Raw genomic sequence first — 24,411 nt, forward strand, 5'->3', positions numbered from 1 at the left:
TACTAATATAAAAACAATCATTAACAAAGACTATTCTCACCGGTGAGCGCTGCCAGGAAGCGGTGGGCATGAGCGGAGAAGTTGTTACGGATACTCTCCGGCCAGCTGGTGTTGCTGAAGATGTAGGGAGCGTAGACCCCGTTCATGAGTCTTAGCAGTGCTACAATGTAGGAACCTCGCACAGATCCAAACTGCAGGTTCTCCTCCAAGTTCTCAGGAGCTAGCGCGGCCTGCTCCTTCCTGACGAAATAGATTAACTGCTCCACATTCTGTCAGAGAACATACAATTAGTATTTGAGTTCATGGATCCAAAGGGCAGCAGATGCTGGTGGACATTACCCACCTGTCCCGGCATGTTAGGCTCCGCATGCAGTCCGGAGTGGGTGTCAAAGTACACAGACAGGGCCTCCTGTGTGATGTCTGAAACAAAGCGGTCCAAGGCGGCATCGAGCTCGGGGGTCCACATCTCGGGTGGGAGGTGGCGGAGAACAATCCTCTGCTTTAAGTTCGGTTTCTGGGAAGAGACACAAGCCCGTCTCACCAGTAACCACTACTAGCGCTTACCATTAACAAGTAGAACGGTGACCATCAGGGGGAAGAGGGATATAATGACCTAGCAGGGGGAAGAGGGATATAATGAGCCAGCAGGGGGAAGAGGGATATAATGAGCCAGCAGGGGGAAGAGGGATATAATGAGCCAGCAGGGGGAAGAGGGATATAATGAGCCAGCAGGGGGAAGAGGGGTATAATGAGCCAGCAGGGGGAAGAGGGATATAATGACCCAGCAGGGGGAAGAGGGGTATAATGACCTAGCAGGGGGAAGAGGGATATAATGACCCAGCAGGGGGAAGAGGGATATAATGAGCCAGCAGAGGGAAGAGGGATATAATGAGGCAGCAGGGGGAAGAGGGGTATAATGAGCTAGCAGGGGGAAGAGTGATATAATGAGCCAGCAGGGGGAAGAGGGATATAATGAGCCAGCAGGGGGAAGATATAATGAGCCAGCAGGGGGAAGAGGGACATAATGAGCCAGCAGGGGGAAGTGGGGTATAATGAGCCAGCAGGGGGAAGAGGGGTATAATGACCTAGCAGGGGGAAGAGGGGTATAATGAGCCAGCAGAGGGAAGAGGGACATAATGAGCCAGCAGGGGGAAGAGGGGTATAATGACCTAGCAGGGGGAAGAGGGATATAATGAGCCAGCAGGGGGAAGAGGGATATGATGAGCCAGCAGGGGGAAGAGGTGTATAATGAGCCAGCAGGGGGAAGAGGGGTATAATGAGCCAGCAGGGATAAGGGGGATATAATGAGCCAGCAGGGGGAAGAGGTGTATAATGAGCCAGCAGGGGGAAGAGGGTATAATGAGCCAGCAGGGATAAGGGGGATATAATGAGCCAGCAGGGGGAAGAGGGGTATAATGAGCCAGCAGAGGGAAGAGGGGTATAATGAGCCAGCAGGGGGAAGAGGTGTATAATGACCTAGCAGGGGGAAGAGGGATATAATGAGCCAGCAGGGGGAAGAGGTGTATAATGAGCCAGCAGGGGGAAGAGGGATATAATGAGCCAGCAGAGGAAGAGGGATATAATGGCTTCGCTGGGCTTGTATGCATCCTCCTGCTTTGCATTCAGTAAGAGGACACTTACCCTACTCATTACCCCAATTCTCTACATAGAAAAGTATATAACTGTATTTAAATAATGAATTAAATGTGATTACATAAAGTGAATGTGGTGCAGCGGGGATCTGGGATGGGGCTGCTCTGGGCAGTGTTTAGCTGCAGCCCTGGTTCCCATTGAGCCAGAGCATTGAGCTGCCAAACGGGGTGTCCCTTCCCTGGTGGACCTGTTAGAGCGGTCCCTGAGGCATGGCATGGCATGTGGCTGCTGCTCATTAGACCTGCCAGCAGCTGCAGTACATCAGCAGCTGTAGGGATTTCACCATGACCTCCCTATGACTGACCCAATCTGACTGGCCCTAGTAGCCACAACTTAGGTGAGAGAGAAGCCATGGAAGCTCAGCCCACCGACTCCTCTATGAATGTCATGAGGTGCCAAACTGGCATTGGCATTTCAGGGATGGAGGTTTGGAGTGTGACCTGGCAGTAAGGGTTAATCTACAGGGATGTCGAGAAGGTGGAAGGGGATAGGACTATCAAGTAACAAGATCAACTGGTGGTCTTGTGGAGCTTTCATTTGCACCTGTCAGTGGCCCTCAAAATGATGGGACACAGGGGTTGGGAACGAACACTGAACGGTCTAACAGTTTTCTGCCCTGGAATGACAAAAGTGGTCCAGACCGTCTGCAAATCCTGAGACTTTGTTAACATCTTGGGAACCCCAGTGTTCATGTTCCCTCTAAGGTCTTTGCCAAAAGTTGTCGATCTCACCAGACCAAGGGACGTGTGATCTATTTTTTCTGTGTAAAGTTGACAAACCCCATACTGCCCCTACCATCCTCAGACTAAAGACTGTGTGATTGGTCCAACGAGAATCTGAAGCAAACTCTAGGGGCTTCTGCGACTTGCTACATGTCACACCCGTGTTGCCTTATCGAGTGGTGCCACAGGAGTCTAGTGATATCTGGCCCTTCTAATTGCTGTATGGATGCAGAGTCTGAGGAACTCCGGGCATGTTCTGAGAGACTTGTTATGGAAGCTGCCTAACAAGATGTCTCTGTGATGGAGTAGGTGTTAAGGTAAAGAGATACTGGTTAGTGAAACGCATGTGGCTTGTGCAAGTTAGCCTTGCAGAAGAGCAGACCATGTGGAAGACTATTCCTCCTTGCAGATCACAAAGATGAAGGTGGTGTCAAGGAAGTATGCTGGGGGAAGTTACAAAGTGCCCATACAATGGAGCAGATGGTATCAGTGATGCAGTCCCTTGAGGTTCTGTTCAGTAGAAAGCCCTGACGGTCTTCCCTGGTGATGCTCCATGTGAAAACTGTTGAACATAGGCTAACTGGAAAATCTGTTTAGCTGGTATCACCAGAGGCAAAGGAGAACATATACAACAATATTCTGGAGCTAGGGGTGATCTGACAATGGTGCAGTCCATGGACATTCGTAGAAGGACAAGGCAATCCAGTTTTGATGAACAACATGATGTCATGTGTGATGCTAATCCTTTTTACCTACCCTATTGATGAGTTGGTTGGAGAAAATTTTATTGCAACTCTTAACTTGAGTAAGAGATATTGGCATTTACCACTGTATTATAGGCTCAAGAAAGGACAGCGTTCATCACCCCATTCGGTCTGTTAAAGGTCATGCCATTTAGGATGAAGAACATGCCAGCCAGCTTCCAGTGTGTCATCAATGACCTACTGAAAGTGTGTGAAGGGCTTGTTCAGGCCTATTTGGATGACATTATCAGTAAGAAATGGGAAGGTCATCTAGAGCATGTAGGGCTGGTGTTATTGATGATTTGGTGGGCAAGTCTGACATTTAGGGGCTGATTCAGACCCGCTAGATGCGTACACTCGCTCCCAGCGTATGCAAATTCGGCTAAGTGATGGCATGGCAGGCGATCGCATGGCAAGGCATAAGCACACCCACTATGTCTTGGCGTGCGATCGCTTTGTGTATGTAGACGCCCACCAGCCATCCCAAAGACGCCCACTTGCGCACGTCATCTCCTGGAAGTGCTTGTAACCATTGGTACAACGAGCACCATCGGATGCGATTGCAGCGCTCAAGGTTGTCTTTACCCTGCAGCAAGCACTGCGATCACTACAGCGGGAAACCCCACCAAGTGACGTGTACTATGACGCTGACTTTTAATTATGTACGCCTCTGTAACGGCGTTGAGGCACACCTGCGTTCGCACCTCCACTCCCCCATTTCCAGTGGTCAGCCCCTGTCACCACCCACAAACGGCCTCTCCTGTCAATCACTCTACTGGGCAGTCTATATGGAGCAAGCGAAAGCATCCCGATCTCTTGCATTGATTTGCCCATGAGCATTGCGATGCGTACGCATGCGCAGTTAGCGACTATCGGCCAGCTACGAGTGTTCGCATCATAGCGAAAGGGTCTGAATCAGCCCCTTAGTGCAGAAAAGTGCCAGATGGAGATGTCTGAGGTACAGAACCTAGAACAACGTGTGGGGGGCCAGAACCAGCACTCCAAGGCTGGCCTCTTTCCATTGCTCAGAGTGAGTGACAGGTGGACAGCGTTTGGGGGTGGTAACAGGGGGTTGGTCAGAAAAATGCAGGCGTGTCTGACAGTTTTAACTGGGAGATAAATTAGCCCTCGAGATCCCTCTGCGAGTCAGACCTTCCACAAGGGCAAGATGGCCGCTGGATGTGAGTCGATGTTACCGATATTTACGCAGGCAAGCGACGTCGTACGCATGTAAGAAGCATTAGCTTCCATCTCTGAATTAGGCCTACTGTACAAACTGATGTGTCACAGTGCAGACCTGGAGCGGTACTCAGCTGGAAGGGGCCAGATGGACAGTTCCCAGTCACAAATCAGGAGTACGTGCCAGTTCTGTTGGCCCCGAGGAAAGCATCAGCCATTTTTGTATGGCTGGAATTTTGTGGTGGGGACTTATCACAACCCTTTATAGTTGAGAGGAGTGTGGCAGACCGTTGCGATGGAGCCTTGCACTTCACATTTATCAAATTGTTAGCAAGCAATGTGGCCTGCATTGACTGGGTCTCCTAGGTAATCTCCTGATAACCCTAGAAAATGGAGGTCCATGGGATAATATTCTGTTGGTGCTGGAATGGGGAAACGGTGGAGAAATATGGACGGGTCTCCCCTCGTGTGTTGAAAATAGCTGGCACCGCAACACCAGGAGTGATTATGTCCGGCTCTGAGGACTAAATGGTTTAACGCGTTTTACCATCCGCCTGAGGAATGAATGGGGGTTACGGTTACACTGGCAGTGTTCAGTTCTAATTCCTGTCCATGAGGACTGGAGCACTGTGGTACCAGGGGAGTACCGCATCCCATGTGGTCCCATGTGTGACTGCAGGATGCAAGGAGGGGCAGGTAACTATGTAGTATTTTAGGTGGGAAAGTTAAGAGATGAAATACCGCAGCCCAGATTAATGGTGCCAGGGTGGAGAGAGGGCTGAGTCTCACTTTACCCTGACAGTACGTGGGCAGGGGCAAGAAACACACTGTTAAACCATGCAGGGCTGGGCTAGTGAAGGGACTTGTCTCTGTCAGGATGTAGTGTAATAAGAATTTGAGAATGACAGCAGACACTATTGTCATCCCTACCACAGGAAGGGGTTGGGTGTAACAGTCCTTGCAAGGACTCTTTAAGAGCAATAAACACTATTCTGCTTCCAGGTTCCTGCAGTAATCCTGTAATCTGCAGATAAAAGATAACTGTCTAAACCATTCACTGACTGTCTATTACTGCTACCCTCTAGTACGGAACCAAAGTATGTGATCAGGGTGAACAAGTCTAAGCCACCAGCTAAGAGGTGCTGCAGCAGCTACACACACCACCAAGAAGTGGAACCAGGTCTCAGTGAAGGAGCAGAACCCTAACCCTATCAGTTGGCATTTGCTGGTCAGTGAGTGTCTGATGGCACCACCATCAGGAAGGGTCAATACCGGCAGGATACTGGGGGTAAAGAGAATCCCAAACACAAATAAAATGAGGGGGGAAAAGACAGGGAGGCGGCATATTACCATCCTGTCACTACAGGCTTTTATTTATACAGACCAATAGGGGATATAGGGAGAGGTCATATGGAAGCTGTATACATGACGTAACACTGGGAGTTATAATGAGGCGTAACGTGGAGTAATACGGGGAGTTATAATGAGGAGTTACATGAAGTAACACTGGGAGTTATAATGAGGAGTTACATGAAGTAATACGGGGAGCTATAATGAGGCGTTACGTGAAGTAATACGGGGAGTTATAATGAGGCGTTACGTGAAGTAATACAGGGAGTTATAATGAGGCGTTACGTGAAGTAATACGGGGAGTTATAATGTGGCTTTACGTGAAGTAATACGGGGGGTTATAATGTGGCGTTACGAGAAGTAATACAGGGAGTTATAATGAGGCATTACATGAAGTAATACGGGGAGTTATAATGAGGAGTTACCTGAAGTAATACGGGGAGTTATAGTAAGGCATTACGTGAAGTAATACGGGGAGTTATAGTAAGGCATTACGTGAAGTAATACGGGGAGTTATAATGTGGCGTTACGTGAAGTTATACAGGGAGTTATAATGAGGCGTTACGTGAAGTAATACAGGGAGTTATAATGTGGCATTGTAATAGGGGGAGTTATAATGAGGCATTACATGTAGTAATACGGGGAGTTAGAATGTGGCATTACGTGAAGTAATACGGGGAGTTAAAATGTGGCGTTAAGTCAGTAATAGGGGGAGTTATAATGCGACGTTACCTGAAGTCATACGAGGAGTTATAATGAGACGTTACCTGAAGTAATACGGGGAGTTATAATGAGGCGTTACGTGAAGTAATATGGGAAGTTATAATGTGGCGTTACGTGAAGTAATACAGGGAGTTATAATGTGGCCTTACGTGAAGTAATACGGGGAGTTATAATGAGGCATTACCTGAAGTAATATGGGGAGTTATAATGTGTCATTACGTGAAGTTATACAGGGAGTTATAATGTGTCGTTACGTGAAGTTATACGGGGAGATATAATGAGGCGTTACGTGAAGTAATACGGGGAGTTATAATGTGGCGCTGTAATACTGGGAGTTATAATGTGGCTTTACGTGAAGTAATACGGGGAGTTATAATGTGGCGTTACGTGAAGTAATACAGGGAGTTATAATGTGGCGTTACGTGAAGTAATACAGGGAGTTATAATGAGACATTACATGAAGTAATACGGGGAGTTATAATGAGGTGTTACATGATGTCATACGAGGAGTTATAATGAGACGTTACCTGAAGTAATACGGGGAGTTATAATGTGGCATTACGTGAAGTAATACGGGGAGTTATAATGTGTCGTTACGTGAAGTTATATGGGGAGTTATAATGTGTCGTTACGTGAAGATATACGGGGAGTTATAATGAGGCGTTACGTGAAGTAATACAGGGAGTTATAATGAGGCATTGTAATACGGGGAGTTATAATGAGGAGTTACATGAAGTAATACGGGGAGTTATAATGAGGCGTTACATGATGTCATACGAGGAGTTATAATGAGACGTTACCTGAAGTAATACAGGGAGTTATAATGTGGCGTTACGTGAAGTAATACGGGGAGTTATAATGTGGCGTTACGTGAAGTAATACGGGGAGTTATAATGTGGCGTTACGTAAAGTAATACGGGGAGTTATAATGAGGCGTTACGAGAAGTAATACAGGGAGTTATAATGTGGCGTTACGTGAAGTAATACGGGGAGTTATAATGTGGCGTTACGTAAAGTAATACGGGGAGTTATAATGAGGCGTTACGAGAAGTAATACAGGGAGTTATAATGAGGCGTTACGAGAAGTAATACGGGGAGTTATAATGAGGCGTTGCGTGAAGTAATACGGGGAGTTATAATGAGGCGTTGCGTGAAGTAATACGGGGAGTTATAATGAGGCGTTGCGTGAAGTAATACGGGGAGTTATAATGAGGCGTTACGAGAAGTAATACGGGGAGTTATAATGAGGTGTTGCGTGAAGTAATACGGGGAGTTATAATGAGGCGTTGCGTGAAGTAATACGGGGAGTTATAATGAGGCGTTACGAGAAGTAATACGGGGAGTTATAATGAGGTGTTGCGTGAAGTAATACGGGGAGTTAATGGTGTATACAGAGGAGCACTTGTGAAACGTCACATAATGGGATTACATGAAATAAGAGGACCTTTTTGCACAGTTGTAGAGGCAGTAAGGAGACAGTACGCAGAGATATCACAGGACACAGAGGGGGCTGATGGAGAATTAGGTTTGCAGAATTGTCTTTCTTGCCTCCCGGCGAGAACATTTGCAGACTAATGACTTCACGTCGCTCACATCTGCTGTGCAAAGAGGAAAACAGGAGCCAGATGCTGCTCACAATCCCTCCCTCCCCTCCGCTCGCAGCCCAGAACAAACCCTGCTTCAGCAGGAGCAGCCGGGCGGCACACCCCACAGCTCCTGTAAGGACATTGTATACAGAGGCACTGCCTCCGGCCGTCAGTGATCAGAACGCTACACACATATAGGACATATATATGTATACATTTATAATACACAAAGGCATATTCTGTGAATATTTGATGGATAGTGACTATATTTGGTCAGAGGTTATGTCACTCCTGTCAAATATAACATATCGGGAGAATAGTGATGTCACTCCTGTATAACTTCTATTGAGAGATTAGTGATGTCGCTTCTGTCTAATATAACAAAAAGGGAGAGTACTGATGTCACTACTGGCGTATATAACTTTATGTATGATGGGAGAGACTGATGTCACTCCTGTATAATGTAGCTTATAATAGGAGAGTAGTGATGTCGCTCCTGTATAATATAACTGATATTGTCAGAGAACTGATGTCATTCCTGTATAATGTAACTTATATTGGGAGAGTAGTGATGTCATTCCTGTATAATGTAACTTATATTGGGATAGTAGTGATGTCACTTCTGTATAATATAACTTATATTATGAGTAGTGATGTCACTCCTGTATAATATAACTTATATTGGGGGAGGAGTGAGGGCACTCCAGTCTAATATCACTTACTGTATATGGGGAGAGTAGTGATGTCATTCTTGTATAATGTAGTTTATATTGGGAGAGTAGTGATGTCATTCCTGTATAATGTAGCCTATATTGGGAGAGTAGTGATGTCACTCCTGTATAATGTAGCTTATATTGGGAGAGTAGTGATTTCACGCCTGTATAATGTAGCTTATATTGGGAGAGTAGTGATGTAATTCCTGTATAATGTATCTTATATTGGAAGAGTAGTGATGTCATTCTTGTATAATGTAGTTTATATTGGGAGAGTAGTAATGTAATTCCTGTATAATGTAGCTTATATTGGGAGAGTAGTAATGTAATTCCTGTATAATGTAGCCTATATGGGGAGAGTAGTGATGTCACTCCTGTATAATGTAGCTTATATTGGGAGAGTAGTGATGTAACTCCTATATAATGTAGCCTATATTGGGAGAGTAGTGATGTCACTCCTGTATAATGTAGCTTAAATTGGGAGAGTAGTGATGTCATTCCTGCATAATTTAACTTATATTGGGAGAGTAGTGATGTCGCTCCTGTATAATGTAGTTTATATTGGGAGAGTAGTGATGTCATTCCTGTATAATTTAACTTATATTGGGAGAGTAGTGATGTCGCTCCTGTATAATGTAGCTTATACTGGGAGAGTAGTGATGTCATTCCTGTATAATGTAGCTTATATTGGGAGAGTAGTGATGTCATTCCTGTATAATGTAGCTTATATTGGGGGAGTAGTGATGTCATTCCTGTATAATGTAGTTTATATTGGGAGAGTAGTGATGTCACTCATGTATAATGTAGCTTATATTGGGAGAGTATTGATGTCACTCCTGTATAATGTAGCTAAAATTGGGAGAGTAGTGATGTCACTCCTGTATAATGTAACTTATATTGGGAGAGTAGTGATGTAACTCCTATATAATGTAGCTTGTATTGGGAGAGTAGTGATGTAACTCCTGTATAATGTAGCTTATATTGGGAGAGTAGTGATGTCACTCCTGTATAATGTAGCTTATATTGGGAGAGTAGTGATGTCACTCCTGTATAATGTAACTTATATTGGGAGAGTAGTGATGTAACTCCTGTATAATGTAGCCTATATTGGGAGAGTAGTGATGTCACTCCTGTATAATGTAACATATATTGGGAGAGTAGTGATGTCATTCCTGTATAATGTAGCTTATATTGGGAGATTAGTGATGTCATTCCTGTATAATTTAACTTAGATTGGGAGTAGTGATGTCGCTCCTGTATAATGTAGTTTATATTGGGAGAGTAGTGATGTCATTTGTGTATAATTTAACTTATATTGGGAGAGTAGTGATGTCGCTCCTGTATAATGTAGTTTATATTGGGAGAGTAGTGATGTCACTCCTGTATAATGTAGCCTATATTGGGAGAGTAGTGATGTAACTCCTGTATAATGTAGCTTATATTGGGAGAGTAGTGATGTCACTCCTGTATAATGTAGCTTATATTGGGAGAGTAGTGATGTCACTCCTGTATAATGTAACTTATATTGGGAGAGTAGTGATGTAACTCCTGTATAATGTAGCCTATATTGGGAGAGTAGTAATGTCACTCCTGTATAATGTAACTTATATTGGGAGAGTAGTGATGTAACTCCTGTATAATGTAGCCTATATTGGGAGAGTAGTAATGTCACTCCTGTATAATGTAACTTATATTGGGAGAGTACTGATGTCACTCCTGTATAATGTAGCTTATATTGGGAGAGTAGTGATGTCATTCCTGTATAATGTAGTCTTTATTGGGAGGGTAGTGATGTCACTCCTGTATAATGTAACTTATATTGGGAGAGTAGTGAAGTAACTCCTGTATAATGTAGCTTGTATTGGGAGAGTAGTGATGTAACTCCTGTATAATGTAGCTTATATTGGGAGAGCAGTGATGTCACTCCTGTATAATGTAGCTTATATTGGGAGAGTAGTGATGTAATTCCTCTATAATGTAGTCTTTATTGGGAGGGTAGTGATGTCACTCCTGTATAATGTAACTTATATTGGGAGAGTAGTGAAGTAACTCCTGTATAATGTAGCTTGTATTGGGAGAGTAGTGATGTAACTCCTGTATAATGTAGCTTATATTGGGAGAGCAGTGATGTCACTCCTGTATAATGTAGCTTATATTGGAAGAGTAGTGATGTCACTCCTGTATAATGTAACTTATATTGGGAGAGTAGTGATGTCACTCCTGTATAATGTAGCCTATATTGGGAGAGTAGTGATGTCACTCCTGTATAATGTAGCTTGTATTGGGAGAGAAGTGATGTCACTCCTGTATAATGTAGCTTAAATTGGGAGAGTAGTGATGTCATTCCTGTATAATTTAACTTATATTGGGAGAGTAGTGATGTCGCTCCTGTATAATGTAGTTTATATTGGGAGAGTAGTGATGTCATTCCTGTATAATTTAACTTATATTGGGAGAGTAGTGATGTCGCTCCTGTATAATGTAGCTTATATTGGGAGAGTAGTGATGTCATTCCTGTATAATGTAGTTTATATTGGGAGAGTAGTGATGTCACTCCTGTATAATGTAGTTTATATTGGGAGAGTAGTGATGTCACTCCTGTATAATGTAGCTTATATTGGGAGAGTATTGATGTCACTCCTGTATAATGTAGCTAAAATTGGGAGAGTAGTGATGTAACTCCTGTATAATGTAACTTATATTGGGAGAGTAGTGATGTAACTCCTGAATAATGTAGCTTGTATTGGGAGAGTAGTGATGTAACTCCTGTATAATGTAGCTTATATTGGGAGAGTAGTGATGTCACTCCTGTATAATGTAGCTTATATTGGGAGAGTAGTGATGTCACTCCTGTATAATGTAACTTATATTGGGAGAGTAGTGATGTAACTCCTGTATAATGTAGCCTATATTGGGAGAGTAGTGATGTCACTCCTGTATAATGTAGCTTATATTGGGAGAGTAGTGATGTCACTCCTGTATAATGTAGCTTATATTGGGAGAGTAGTGATGTCACTCCTGTATAATGTAACTTATATTGGGAGAGTAGTGATGTCACTCCTGTATAATGTAGCTTATATTGGGAGAGTAGTGATGTCACTCCTGTATAATGTAGCTTATATTGGGAGAGTAGTGATGTCACTCCTGTATAATGTAACTTATATTGGGAGAGTAGTGATGTCACTCCTGTATAATGTAGCCTATATTGGGAGAGTAGTGATGTCACTCCTGTATAATGTAGCTTATATTGGGAGAGTAGTGATGTCACTCCTGTATAATGTAGCTTATATTGGGAGAGTAGTGATGTCACTCCTGTATAATGTAACTTATATTGGGAGAGTAGTGATGTCACTCCTGTATAATGTAGTTTATATTGGGAGAGTAGTGATGTAACTCCTGTATAATGTAGCTTGTATTGGGAGTGTAGTGATGTAACTCCTGTATAATGTAGCTTATATTGGGAGAGTAGTGATGTCACTCCTGTATAATGTAGCTTATATTGGGAGAGTAGTGATGTCACTCCTGTATAATGTAGCTTATATTGGGAGAGTAGTGATGTCACTCCTGTATAATGTAACTTATATTGGGAGAGTAGTGATGTCACTCCTGTATAATGTAGCCTATATTGGGAGAGTAGTGATGTCACTCCTGTATAATGTAGCTTATATTGGGAGAGTAGTGATGTCACTCCTGTATAATATAAGTTATATCAAGTGTTCTGTAATGGAACGTGTGTCAGTGAAGGTAAAACATTCCTGGATATCAAGAAGCACGTGTACTATAAAGGAATAACACGTCAGAACATGTTAAATATCCCGGCAATGGAAGACACCGCAGACAACATGGCAGAATTTCGCCAGTCTCCAGCTGCGCACAGCGCCACAGACTGTGCTGATGATATATGCGTGACGAGGGTCGGCCACAGTCATCAATCAAAACTCAGAGGAACATGCTCATGGCGGCAGAACACAGGACACGTTTGGGGGAGCACACAGCCTGACGGGCTGGCATGCATTACTTACAGGAGGGGAGGTGGGAAGGAAAAGGAGGGATTTACGGACTGAAAGATCAGGGAAAGATAATTGGGCTTTATGGATTACAGAACCTAATCCACTTCTGATAACGTAGTGTTAGTTCATGCTGTATGCAGACTACGCAATACCTCCCGGTAATGGGGTTGCTGCCATCTCCTTACCAAATCTAAATGTTCCTCAACAAGAGCAGAGGAGGGAGATTGGTCCTGTTCAGTCTCTTCTGTGACAAACAAGAAACAAACAGCAATTACTGGATTAAACGGAGCAATTTCATAGCAGCCGAGGCTGCGTCATTCACTACAAGGCTGATGGAATCACCCCCTTTCCACGGATATATCTATTGCTACGTCCTGGTCACAACACTGCCAGTTTCTAGTTACCGTATGGCAGCTGTGATAAGTATTATGAGCCATACACGGGCATGCGAGAGGCGGATCATCGCCGAATGTGGCCTCGCTGATACAAGATGGGACTGATTGGCTCACGGCGCGAGCTATAGGCGGGGGGAGGCAGTTCTTATTCCCAGAGCCCCGCCTCCTAGGGGTGAAGCACCGCCCACTGTCTATATACCCTATGACCAGAGCCGGCCCTGACCGATTTAGCGCCCTAGGCCATATTTTAGCTGTTGTGGCTTAAATTGCAGCCAAACTTGTGGGGGCAGACTGCCAAGCCTTCTGGATGCCCCCCTGGAGTAAAGGACTCCTATAGATCGTGCTAGGTTAATTGGCTCCCAACCGAAATTAACCTTAATGTGTATGTGTGTGTACATGTGACAGGGGATATAGATTGTAAGCTCCACTGTGGCAGGGATCAATGTGATTGACCAATATTCTCTGTAAGAGCGCTGCGGGATACGTGTGCGCTATATACGTAACTGGTAGTAACTAATAATAATGCCCAGGGCCGGCTCTGCCTATTGCAGTCCTGTCAGTCTTACATACAGTAGGGTTAGAAGCAGTGGCGGGCTGGGCCAGGGGTCAGGGTTCCATGTGCCCCCCGGGCCGCAGCGTCATTCAGGCCGCGGGCCGCGGGCAGTCTGTGTCACTGTGACACAGACTGCACCGCGTGTGTAGCGCTGACCGGACGGAGTTCGGTCAGCGATACACAAGTGACAAACACACAGCCGCCGGCTCCGCCAGCTGTATGTTTGTTGTAAGCAGCAGCCAATGAGAGTCTGTCAGACTCTCATTAGCTGCTGCTGCGCCAACTGCAGGAGCCGCTCCATCTTCCGGCTCCCGCAGTGGGCAATGGGAGAGGCGTCATGACGTCATATGACGTCTCTCCCATAATGCCCGGGAAGGACAGGCGGAGGAGCGGATGGCGTCGGCGGGAGCGGGGATTCAGGTAAGTGTTTTGTTTTTTTTACTACGTGTGTCTACTGGGGGGGTGGGGGCACTACAAGGGGGAGACCACTACTGGGGGCACCACAAGGGGGCAACCACTACTGGAGGCACTGCAAGGGGGGGACTACTACTAATGGGGGCAATACAAGGGGGGACTACTACTACTGGGGGCACTACAAGGGGGGGGACTACTGAGGGCACTACAAAGGGTGAACCACTACTGGGGGCACTACAAGAGGGAGGGACTACTACTGGGGGTTATAACTGGGGGCACTTCAAGGGAGGGGCTACAACTGGGGGCACTACAAGGGGGGGACTACTACTACAAGGGGGGACTACTACTGGGGCACTACAAGAGGGAGACCACTACTGGGGGTACTACAAGGGGGGAGCACTACTGGGGATTATAACTGGGGCACTTCAAGGGGGGGCTATAACTGGGGGGGATTACTACTGGGGGCACTACAAGGGGGGAGGACTACTACTACAAGGGGGGACTACTACTGGGGCACTACAAGGGGAGGGGACAACTACTAGGGGCACTGCATAGGGGGAGGGGACTACTACTAGGGGCACTACATAGGGGGGAGGGGACTACTACTAGGGGCACTACATAGGGGGGAGGGGACTACCACTGGGGGCACTGCATCGAGGGACCACTGCTGGGGGCTCTATAAAAAGGCCAATACTGGGGTACTGCATAGGGGGGAGACTACAACTGGGGCCACTATTTGAGGGTTACCACTATTGGGGGCACTGCATGGGGGAGGACTGCTACTGGGGGCACTATATAAGGAGCACTGCATAGGGGGTAACACTACTGGGGGCACTATATAAGGGGCTTACTACTGGGGGCACTGTATAAGGGGCACTGCATAGGAGGGATCACTACTGGGGGCACTACTGGAGGCCTGCATAAGGGGGTCCTCTCCTGGGGCACAGGGGGCACTGCATATGGGCAACACGACGGGGCTGTCCCTAATCTTTATTTTTCCTTTACATTAATCCCATATGGACCCGCCTCCTCCCTGGAACACTTGGGGGGGGGGGGGCGCCGTAGCACGCACGTTCTTTGGGCACCCTGGCTACACGCTACTCCTCTGCCAGGGCCGCCTGCATGCATTTGCCCCCCAGGCTAAAAGTTGCCAGCCAGCCCCTGGTTAGATGGCCGAGGACTTACCATGTTCTACACGTTTGTTGCTGGCACATTGGCTTTCCACATCTCTTATTCTCTCTTGGTCTGATGAGCTCGGAGGACGCCGCTCAGGTGATACGGGGAGAATCTCAGTGGCCGACATAGTTCATGCACTGGCCCTAGAGACATCAATGCAGTTATATATTGTCAATCATAATGTCATCTGGGAATCTCTCCCTCCTACCCCGCCCCCCCCCCCAGGGTGACATAGACAGACAGGAGCTGTGAGACTGTCCCTCCCCCTGCAGGGTGACACAAACAGAAGGGAGCTATGAGCCTGTCCCTCCCCCTGCAGGGTGACACAGACAGAAGGGAGCTATGAGCCTGTCCCTCCCCCTGCAGGGTGACACAGACAGAAGGGAGCTATGAGCCTGTCCCTCCCCCTGCAGGGTGACACAGACAGAAGGGAGCTATGAGCCTGTCCCTCCCCCTGCAGGGTGACACAGATAGAAGGGAGCTATGAGCCTGACCCTCCCCCTGCAGGGTGACACAGACAAGAGAGAGCTATGAGCCTGTCCCTCCCCCTGCAGGATGACACAGACAGACGGGAGCTATGAGCCTGTCCCTCCCCCTGTAGGGTGACACAGACAGAAGGGAGCTATGAGCCTGTCCCTCCCCCTGTAGGGTGACACAGACAGAAGGGAGCTATGAGTTGGTCTCTCCCCCTGCAGGGTGACACAGTGACACAGACAGTAGGGAGCTATGTGTCTGTCCCTCCCACTGTTGACGCTGAATAATTGGCTGAGACAAGTTCAGGTTAAAATTTAATCGCAGCGACGCCATCTTGCGACTGGCCGCAAGACGCCATCTTGAAAATGAGATCGCAAGACGCCATTTTCCGAATGGCCGCCTAAGCGCCATTTTAGATAAACTCACATTTTAGTACATGTGGCGATAATACTAATAGCACCATGCGTTTGCATCTTTCACCATTTCTCATTCACACATTAATACACACAATTGCGCTGTTAACTAGTCGCATATTAGCGAATGCATAGGACTTTTGGGGAGATGTATTAACGGCAAAACGCGGTAAAACCCCCGAAAATGCAGTGGGTTTTACCGCATTCCCCGTATATATTAAGCAGCAGAATGCAGTTCGCGTTGCTAGGTAACGCCACCTTCAGGCCTATGGGCTTCTTAGCGCGACGCTCGGGGCTGGGAGGGATCCGAACGCTGGTTCTGAGTCTTCGTGCTGAATACTGAATGACGAGGGGTCTCTTGCTGATGCCTATCTCTGGGTCCGGAAGCGCCTGCGTACGTATACTGTACTTGCGGTCTGTATAATTTCCATTTGCGCCTAAATTGTGTCTTGATCAATTGCGTGTAACTGTCTGAACTTTTACCTGAATATCACTTGTGTTTTGAAACCACAGATTCCACGTCTAAGTCTATATTTATGGTGTGACTGCGTACGCAAACTAGCGTCATCCTTAGAAGGTATAGGCAGGACATTAGAGGGTATAGGCAGGACATTAGAAGGTATAGGAAGGTGTGTATAGAGGTTCTGATCCAGTATTGTTACCACTACAGGGTGACACAGTGACACAAACAGAAGGGCGCAATGAATCTGTCCCTTCCCCTGCAGGGTGACACAGACAGAAGGGAGCTATGAGCCTGTCCCTCCCCCTGCAGGGTGACACAGACAGAAGGGAACTATGAGCCTGTCCCTCCCCCTGCAGGGTGACACAGACAGAAGGGAACTATGAGCCTGTCCCTCCCCCTGCAGGGTGACACAGACAGAAGGGAACTATGAGCTTGTCCCTCCCCCTGCAGGGTGACACAGACAGAAGGGAGCTATGAGCCTGTCCCTCCCTCTGCAGGGTGACACAGACAGAAGGGAGCTATGAGCCTGTCCCTCCCCCTGTAGGGTGACACAGACAGAAGGGAGCTATGAGCCTGTCCCTCCCCCTGCAGGGTGACTCAGACAGAAGGGAGCTATGAGCCTGTCCCTCCCCCTGCAGGGTGACACAGACAGAAGGGAGCTATGAGCCTGTCCCTCCCCCTGCAGGGTGACACAGACAGAAGGGAGCTATGAGCCTGTCCCTCCCCCTGCAGTGAAATACATGGTAAAATATAATAACAGTATTACCAGTTATTTTGGAAGTAAATGGGTTAATCATTAAAACTGAACACAAAACGTGCGCCCACGGGAAGAACAAGAGGTGAATAAGCCCCCATAATTGGCTCAGCTCTGATTCATAGTCCTGCAGGCAGCTGCCACAATTCCCCCATCAGCCCACAGTCAGCGTCTCCGCTGATTACCCCCTGATGGTCGCTGAGATTATGCAGATAGAAGGCATTTCTAGGTGTAATAATATATGCACACATGCAAAACCGCCAAGTGTAAGAAAGACAGATATCACTAATTATACTGCTCCTCCCTCCCACTCTGTGCTTCGTCTTTTAGCCATGTCGCTATATCATCAGGCACAGGCTGATGATAACAGACATCACTGAAAAACACAAAGGGAAGCTGGAAAGATTTAACCAATGAATTGAAAATCATTTGGACGCAAAAAAAAAATCCTTTATGGAAATAATTTTAAATATAGACGGAAACCTACTAATTAGGTCGGTGAAAAACCTGAGGATCCTCCTTTATGGAACTACAAACCCCAGCATGCCTGGCCACCTAGAGGCCTTTCTCTGACTCAGAGGCTTGTTGCAATCCAGCTCAGCGCAGATTCACGCACTACCACACGCTGCTAGCGTTTAGCATAGAGTCCTTTTATGATTGCTCTTTGAATAATAGGCAAAATCCAAATGGAAATGTAAGAAAAGACTCTAAAAACATCATTTTTCCAACCTGAAAGTGTAGTGCAATGCTCCTGCGAATTACAGGCAAGATATCGCGCCCGCTCTGTGCGCAGCTGGGGGATAAGCGGCAGTAATTGCTGGAATGGTGAGTACCGGCTACTTATACAGCCAGCACACTCTGAGCCCATTATCCTCCTGGCAGACTAATGACCACTGCGGCTGGGGCTGGGAGTCCTGAGCACGGTGGTTATGGAGGCGCTGACAGGAATAAGCATGATACAGGCAATGCCTTAGCATGGCCATAGCAGGACTTGCTCAATGGACTTTGTTTATCATTTACATATTATAAATGGAATGAAACTAATTACATATGGACGCACAAGTCAGGTTTTCTGATTTCACTGCATGATCCAACATGGCCAGGAGAAGCGGTGACGCTACTCTTACTGCCGCCAGCCGGTATCGGCGCTCAGCTGCAACGCCGATATACTAATACTACATTGTGGTGATAATGTCGCTGATATAAGGAGAAATAGAAATTTGTTTTATGGCCACAGAATAATAAATAGGGACCTATATATTATTACACACATGATTCCACCTCTCCTTATATTACACACATGCAGTATATATTCTGTTATATTATTACACACATGGGATACTATCCCCCTCTCATTATATTACACACATGCAGTATATATTCTGTTATATTATTACACGCATGGGATACTCTCCCCCTCTCCTTATATTACACACATGCAGTATATATTCTGTTATATTATTACACACATGGGATACTCTCCCCCTCTCCTTATATTACACACAACACTCTATTAAACTATATTATTACACACACATAATATATAATACTCACCCCTATATGTTATATTATTACACACATATATAATACTTACCTCCTCTCCTTATACTACACAAAGCACTATTATATACCCCTCTCTCTATATTATAACAGCACTGAATTTGTTCTATACTTGCACCCTCTGTATATTACAGACAACACTATGGGACAAATGGGGTAGAGGGTGCGGAGGGTGCGCTCGCCCTATGGGTGTAATGCTGGAGTAATAGTGTGTTGTGGTCTTTTGTGTTCGATGTTGTTTGTGGAGTGATGGGGTGTAGGGAGGGAAGGGGGTCTAATGGACTGGAGGTGGTGGGTGAGGAAATGAAGACAGAGGCAGAAATGGGGGCCAAAGGGTTTATTGGAAAAAACAGTACTAATCCTGTTTGGTCCCAGGCACCCAGGTGGGGTGAGCGATCCACTTGGGGGTGTGTGTGGGTGGAGGTACTTCCTTGAAGAAGGCAGAGCCCCTGCCGAAACGCGTTGGAGACCCCCTACATTCTGACACCACAGCCAGCTTACACCAGAGCTCTTCATTCCTGCGGAGAACTCGGTCGAGCCTTGCTGCTTCCAGAACCCTCTCTACCCACCACCCGCAGGGCCGCGCTGGGCATCACACCTAGCAAAGCCCTTCGCACCCCTCTTGATCACCACTCCACCTGCTAGACCCAGGCGACCACGCACCGCCCCCTGGGAGCAACCAACACCAGCTCCACTCACAGCTGTTCGTCCAGCAGCAATCCCTAAGCGATCCACACCAGCAGGCACCCACCAGGCAGCGGGAACAGAACGCCAGCAACGCGGTGCACCAAGCCCCACAGTGCACCAGCAAGCCACTACCACACACAGAGCTTCCTCCAACCGCTGACACCGCAACAGCCATCCAACACCGCATCTGCAAAAGGAAACTAACACCAGCTACCAGCAGCCCAAGCCCTTTTCACCAACAAATCCTACCGGTAGGTAAGTGACTCCGAGACTTATACCCCTGCGCGGGACGCCGCCAGGGTGTACATCCACAACCGCCAGACCCGCTGCCAACCCACCACTCCCCTCCCCCCGAGACATCCTAAGACTGTTGACCAAAGGTCCAGCAGGGGTAACGTGCCTTTCTATTGAACTGCACGGAAAGGAGCCCCCTAAAAGGGTCCACTCACCTCCCCAGTCTCCACCCACACACACCCCCAAGTGGATCGCTCACCCCACCTGGGTGCCTGGGACCAAATAGGATTAGTACTGTTTTTTTCCAATAAACCCTTTGGCCCCCATTTCTGCCTCTGTCTTCATTTCCTCACCCACCACCTCCAGTCCATTAGACCCCCTTCCCTCCCTACACCCCATCACTCCACAAACAACATCGAACACAAAAGACCACAACACACTATTACTCCAGCATCACACCCATAGGGCGAGCGCACCCTCCGCACCCTCTACCCCATTATATCGTTACACAGGACCCGGTACTCCTGCTTTTAGGAAGGTGCAGCACCCCGACACAAACAATACATCTCACATCCCATCTGCCCATACAGCAGAGCGCAGTTCTAACCCATCATTTGCAACTATGGGACAAATGTAATAGGGTGTCTGTTTTGGTAAATTGTGAGTTTTGTGGTAAACTCGCACTTTTCCACAACTCTCCCATGTAATAGGCTGTCAGTTCAATAGAACTCGCATTTTTTCAGAGTTTTCTAAAATTCGCCATTTTAAAATTCGAAATCCAGATGTTTTTCCATTTAAAACAATCTACTTGCCCAATGTAAAAGGGTGCGAGTTTCAAACATCCTCAGCAGGTCACAGTTACATAGAAACATGCACATATCCAAACGTTTCTATAGTTAACAAAAAATGATGTGCATAACAAACCCTGGGATTTGCCCAGCCTGTTCTGGTTAAAAAACAGGGGCCAAAATTGCACAGGGGGCCCCTGTATATCAAGAACCAGCACAGGGCTGATTGGCTGGTGTGTGTGTTGTGTTTTTGTAAGTATTTTTTGGGCTGGGGAACTACATGTACCAGCGGGACCGTAATGCCCCGCATGCTGGTACTTGTGGTTCTCCAAGTACCAGCATGCGGGAGAGGCTTGCTGGAACTTGTAGTACCACAGCTAAAGACAATATTTACACCTCTATTTTACACTACACTTTGACACTATCAACCCGGCACCCACCGCCCACGGGTGACGGGGATAGCCCCGGGTTATCAGCCTAGGTCTGGGGTGCCCTGGAGATGGTGACCACTTTATTGGGGGGGGGGGTACCCACCTCCCCAGGGATCCCTGGCCTGGGCTGACTAGCAGTCAAGGGTAATGTTTTGGCCGGGGAAACCGGTGAAAGGTTTTCCCTGGCTGTGGCATTACTTCCCTGCTAGAAAGAGTCCGGTGCTGGTTGTGGAGATTACAGGGGACCCTACTCGTTTTGTCCCCTGTATTTCCAGCTCAGCAAAGCGCTGTGCTGGTTCTTAATATACAGGGGCCTTATACGCATTTTGGCCCCTATATTTTTAGAACCAGGACAGGCTGGACAAAGCCCGGGGCTGGTTATGCTTTTGGGTGGGAGGGCTGCACGTCATTTTTTTTTTTTTTAAACACACACAGAAGCCCTCACGGATCTCACTGATCGGTGATGGCTTCTGTATAACTCGCACCTTGTCGCATTAAAAGGTGTCAGTTTACATAGTCCTAAACTCACCTAAAATCGCATATGTACTAGGCTCAAGCAGAAAAGTTCGCAGCTAATACATTTGTGGGTTGCAGGACAAACTCACACTTTTTAAACGTGGAAGAAAGTGCGAGTTTGTACTGTTCCAAAATAGACAACCTATTACACTTGGCCCTATATTATATTATAAACCCCTCCCTCTATATTACAGACAGCACTGTATATACCATACACACATCACCTCCCTGTATATTACACACAGTACTCTATATACCATACTCACACCCTCCCTGTATATTACACACAGTACAGTATAAACCATACTCACACCCTCCCTCTATATTACACACAGCACTATATATATTATACGCTCACCCCCTCCCTGTATATACCATATGTTCACCCCCTCCCTGTATATTACACACAGCACTGTATATACCATATGCACACCCCTTCCCTGCATATTACACACAGCACTGTATATACCATACGCTCACCCCCTCCCTGTATATTACACACAGCACTGTATATACCATACACTCATCCCCTCCCTGTATATTACACACAGCACTGTATATACCATACGCTCACCCCCTCCCTGTATATTACACACAGCACTGTATATACCATATGCTCACCCCTTCCCAGTATATTACATCATTGTATAGATTATATACTCTACACCTCTCACAATATTATACACAGCACTGTATATGTCATATATGTTTCCCTATATACTGTATATTACACATTTATTGTACATTCACCCCCCTCCCTGTATATAACACACAACACTGTATATACTATACACTTACCAACTCCCTGTATAATACAAACATCACTGTATGTGTGATATACTCCCCTATATATTGTATATTGCACACAGTACTGTACATATTATATACTCCCGTATATACTGTATATTGCACACAGCACTGTAAATATTATATACTCCCCTATATACTGTATATTGCACACAGCACTGTACATATTATATACTCCCCTATATACTGTATATTGCACACAGCACTGTACATATTATATACTCCCCTATATACTGTATATTGCACACAGCACTGTACATATTATATACTCCCCTATATACTGTATATTGCACACAGCACTGTACATATTATATACTCCCCTATATACTGTATATTGCACACAGCACTGTACATATTATATACTCCCCTATATACTATACATTGCACACAGCACTGTACATATTATATACTCACCTATATACAGTATATTGCACACAGCACTGTACATATTATATACTCCCCTATATACTGTATATTGCACACAGCACTGTACATATTATATACTCCCCTATATACTGTATATTGCACACAGCACTGTACATATTATATACTCCCCTATATAGTATATATTGCACACAGCACTGTACATATTATATACTCCCCTATATACTGTATATAGCACACAGCACTGTACATATTATATACTCCCCTATATACTGTATATTGCACACAGCACTGTACCTATTATATACTCCCCTATATACTGTATATTGCACACAGCACTGTACCTATTATATACTCCCCTATATACTGTATATTGCACACAGCACTGTACATATTATATACTCCCCTATATACTGTATATTGCACACAGCACTGTACATATTATATACTCCCCTATACTGTATATTGCACACAGCACTGTACATATTATATACTCCCCTATATACCGTATATTGCACACAGCACTGTACATATTATATACTCCCCTATATACTATACATTGCACACAGCACTGTACATATTATATACTCACCTATATACAGTATATTGCACAGCACTGTACATATTATATACTCCCCTATATACTGTATATTGCACACAGCACTGTACATATTATATACTCCACGATATACTGTATATTGCACACAGCACTGTACATATTATATACTCCCTTATATACTGTATATTGCACACAGCATTGTACGTATTATATACTCCCCTATATACTGTATATTGCACACAGCACTGTACATATTATATAGACACCTATATACTGTATATTGCACACAGCACTGTACATATTATATACTCACCTATATACTGTATATTGCACACAGCACTGTACATATTATATACTCCCCTATATACTGTATATTGCACACAGCACGGTACATATTATATAGACACCTATATACTGTATATTGCACACAGCACTGTACATATTATATAGACACCTATATACTGTATATTGCACACAGCACTGTACATATTATATACTCCCCTATATACTGTATATTGCACACAGCACTGTACATATTATATACTCCCCTATATACTGTATATTGCACACAGCACTGTACATATTATATACTCCCCTATATACTGTATATTGCACACAGCACTGTACATATTATATACTCCCCTATATACTGTATATTGCACACAGCACTGTACATATTATATACTCCCCTATATACTGTATATTGCACACAGCACTGTACATATTATATACTCCCCTATATACTGTATATTGCACACAGCACTGTACATATTATATACTCCCCTATATACTGTATATTGCACACAGCACTGTACATATTATATACTCCCCTATATACTGTATATTGCACACAGCACTGTACATATTATATACTCCCCTATATACTGTATATTGCACACAGCACTGTACATATTATATACTCCCCTATATACTGTATATTGCACACAGCACTGTACATATTATATACTCCCCTATATACTGTATATTGCACACAGCACTGTACATATTATATACTCACCTATATACTGTATATGGGAATACACTGGAGCAGGCTGTTGCCCTGGACGCGTCTCCTAGGTAACGGTGTGAGCAGGGACGGTCACATGACATGAGTTGAGCGGTTG

General features: G+C 45.6%; 1 protein-coding gene across 1 annotated transcript in view; it reads right to left on the bottom strand.

Moving 5' to 3' along the window:
• Positions 1-24,375, bottom strand: part of DNAH2 (dynein axonemal heavy chain 2) — a 189,244-nt gene extending 164,869 nt beyond the window's left edge. Inside the window, exons 1-5 of the mRNA XM_088464631.1 lie at positions 24,306-24,375; positions 15,227-15,360; positions 12,865-12,923; positions 344-514; positions 41-269 (exon numbers count right to left, since the gene is read on the bottom strand). Coding sequence (XP_088320757.1) covers positions 41-269; positions 344-514; positions 12,865-12,923; positions 15,227-15,344 — 577 coding nt within the window. The 5' untranslated portion in view covers positions 15,345-15,360; positions 24,306-24,375. The remainder of the gene's footprint in view (positions 1-40; positions 270-343; positions 515-12,864; positions 12,924-15,226; positions 15,361-24,305) is intronic.
• Positions 24,376-24,411: the final 36 nt, after the last annotated feature.

This window comes from Taudactylus pleione, unplaced genomic scaffold, assembly GCF_031769625.1.
Source record: "Taudactylus pleione unplaced genomic scaffold, aTauple2 ptg001724l, whole genome shotgun sequence".
NCBI classification, from domain to species: Eukaryota; Metazoa; Chordata; class Amphibia; order Anura; family Myobatrachidae; genus Taudactylus; species Taudactylus pleione.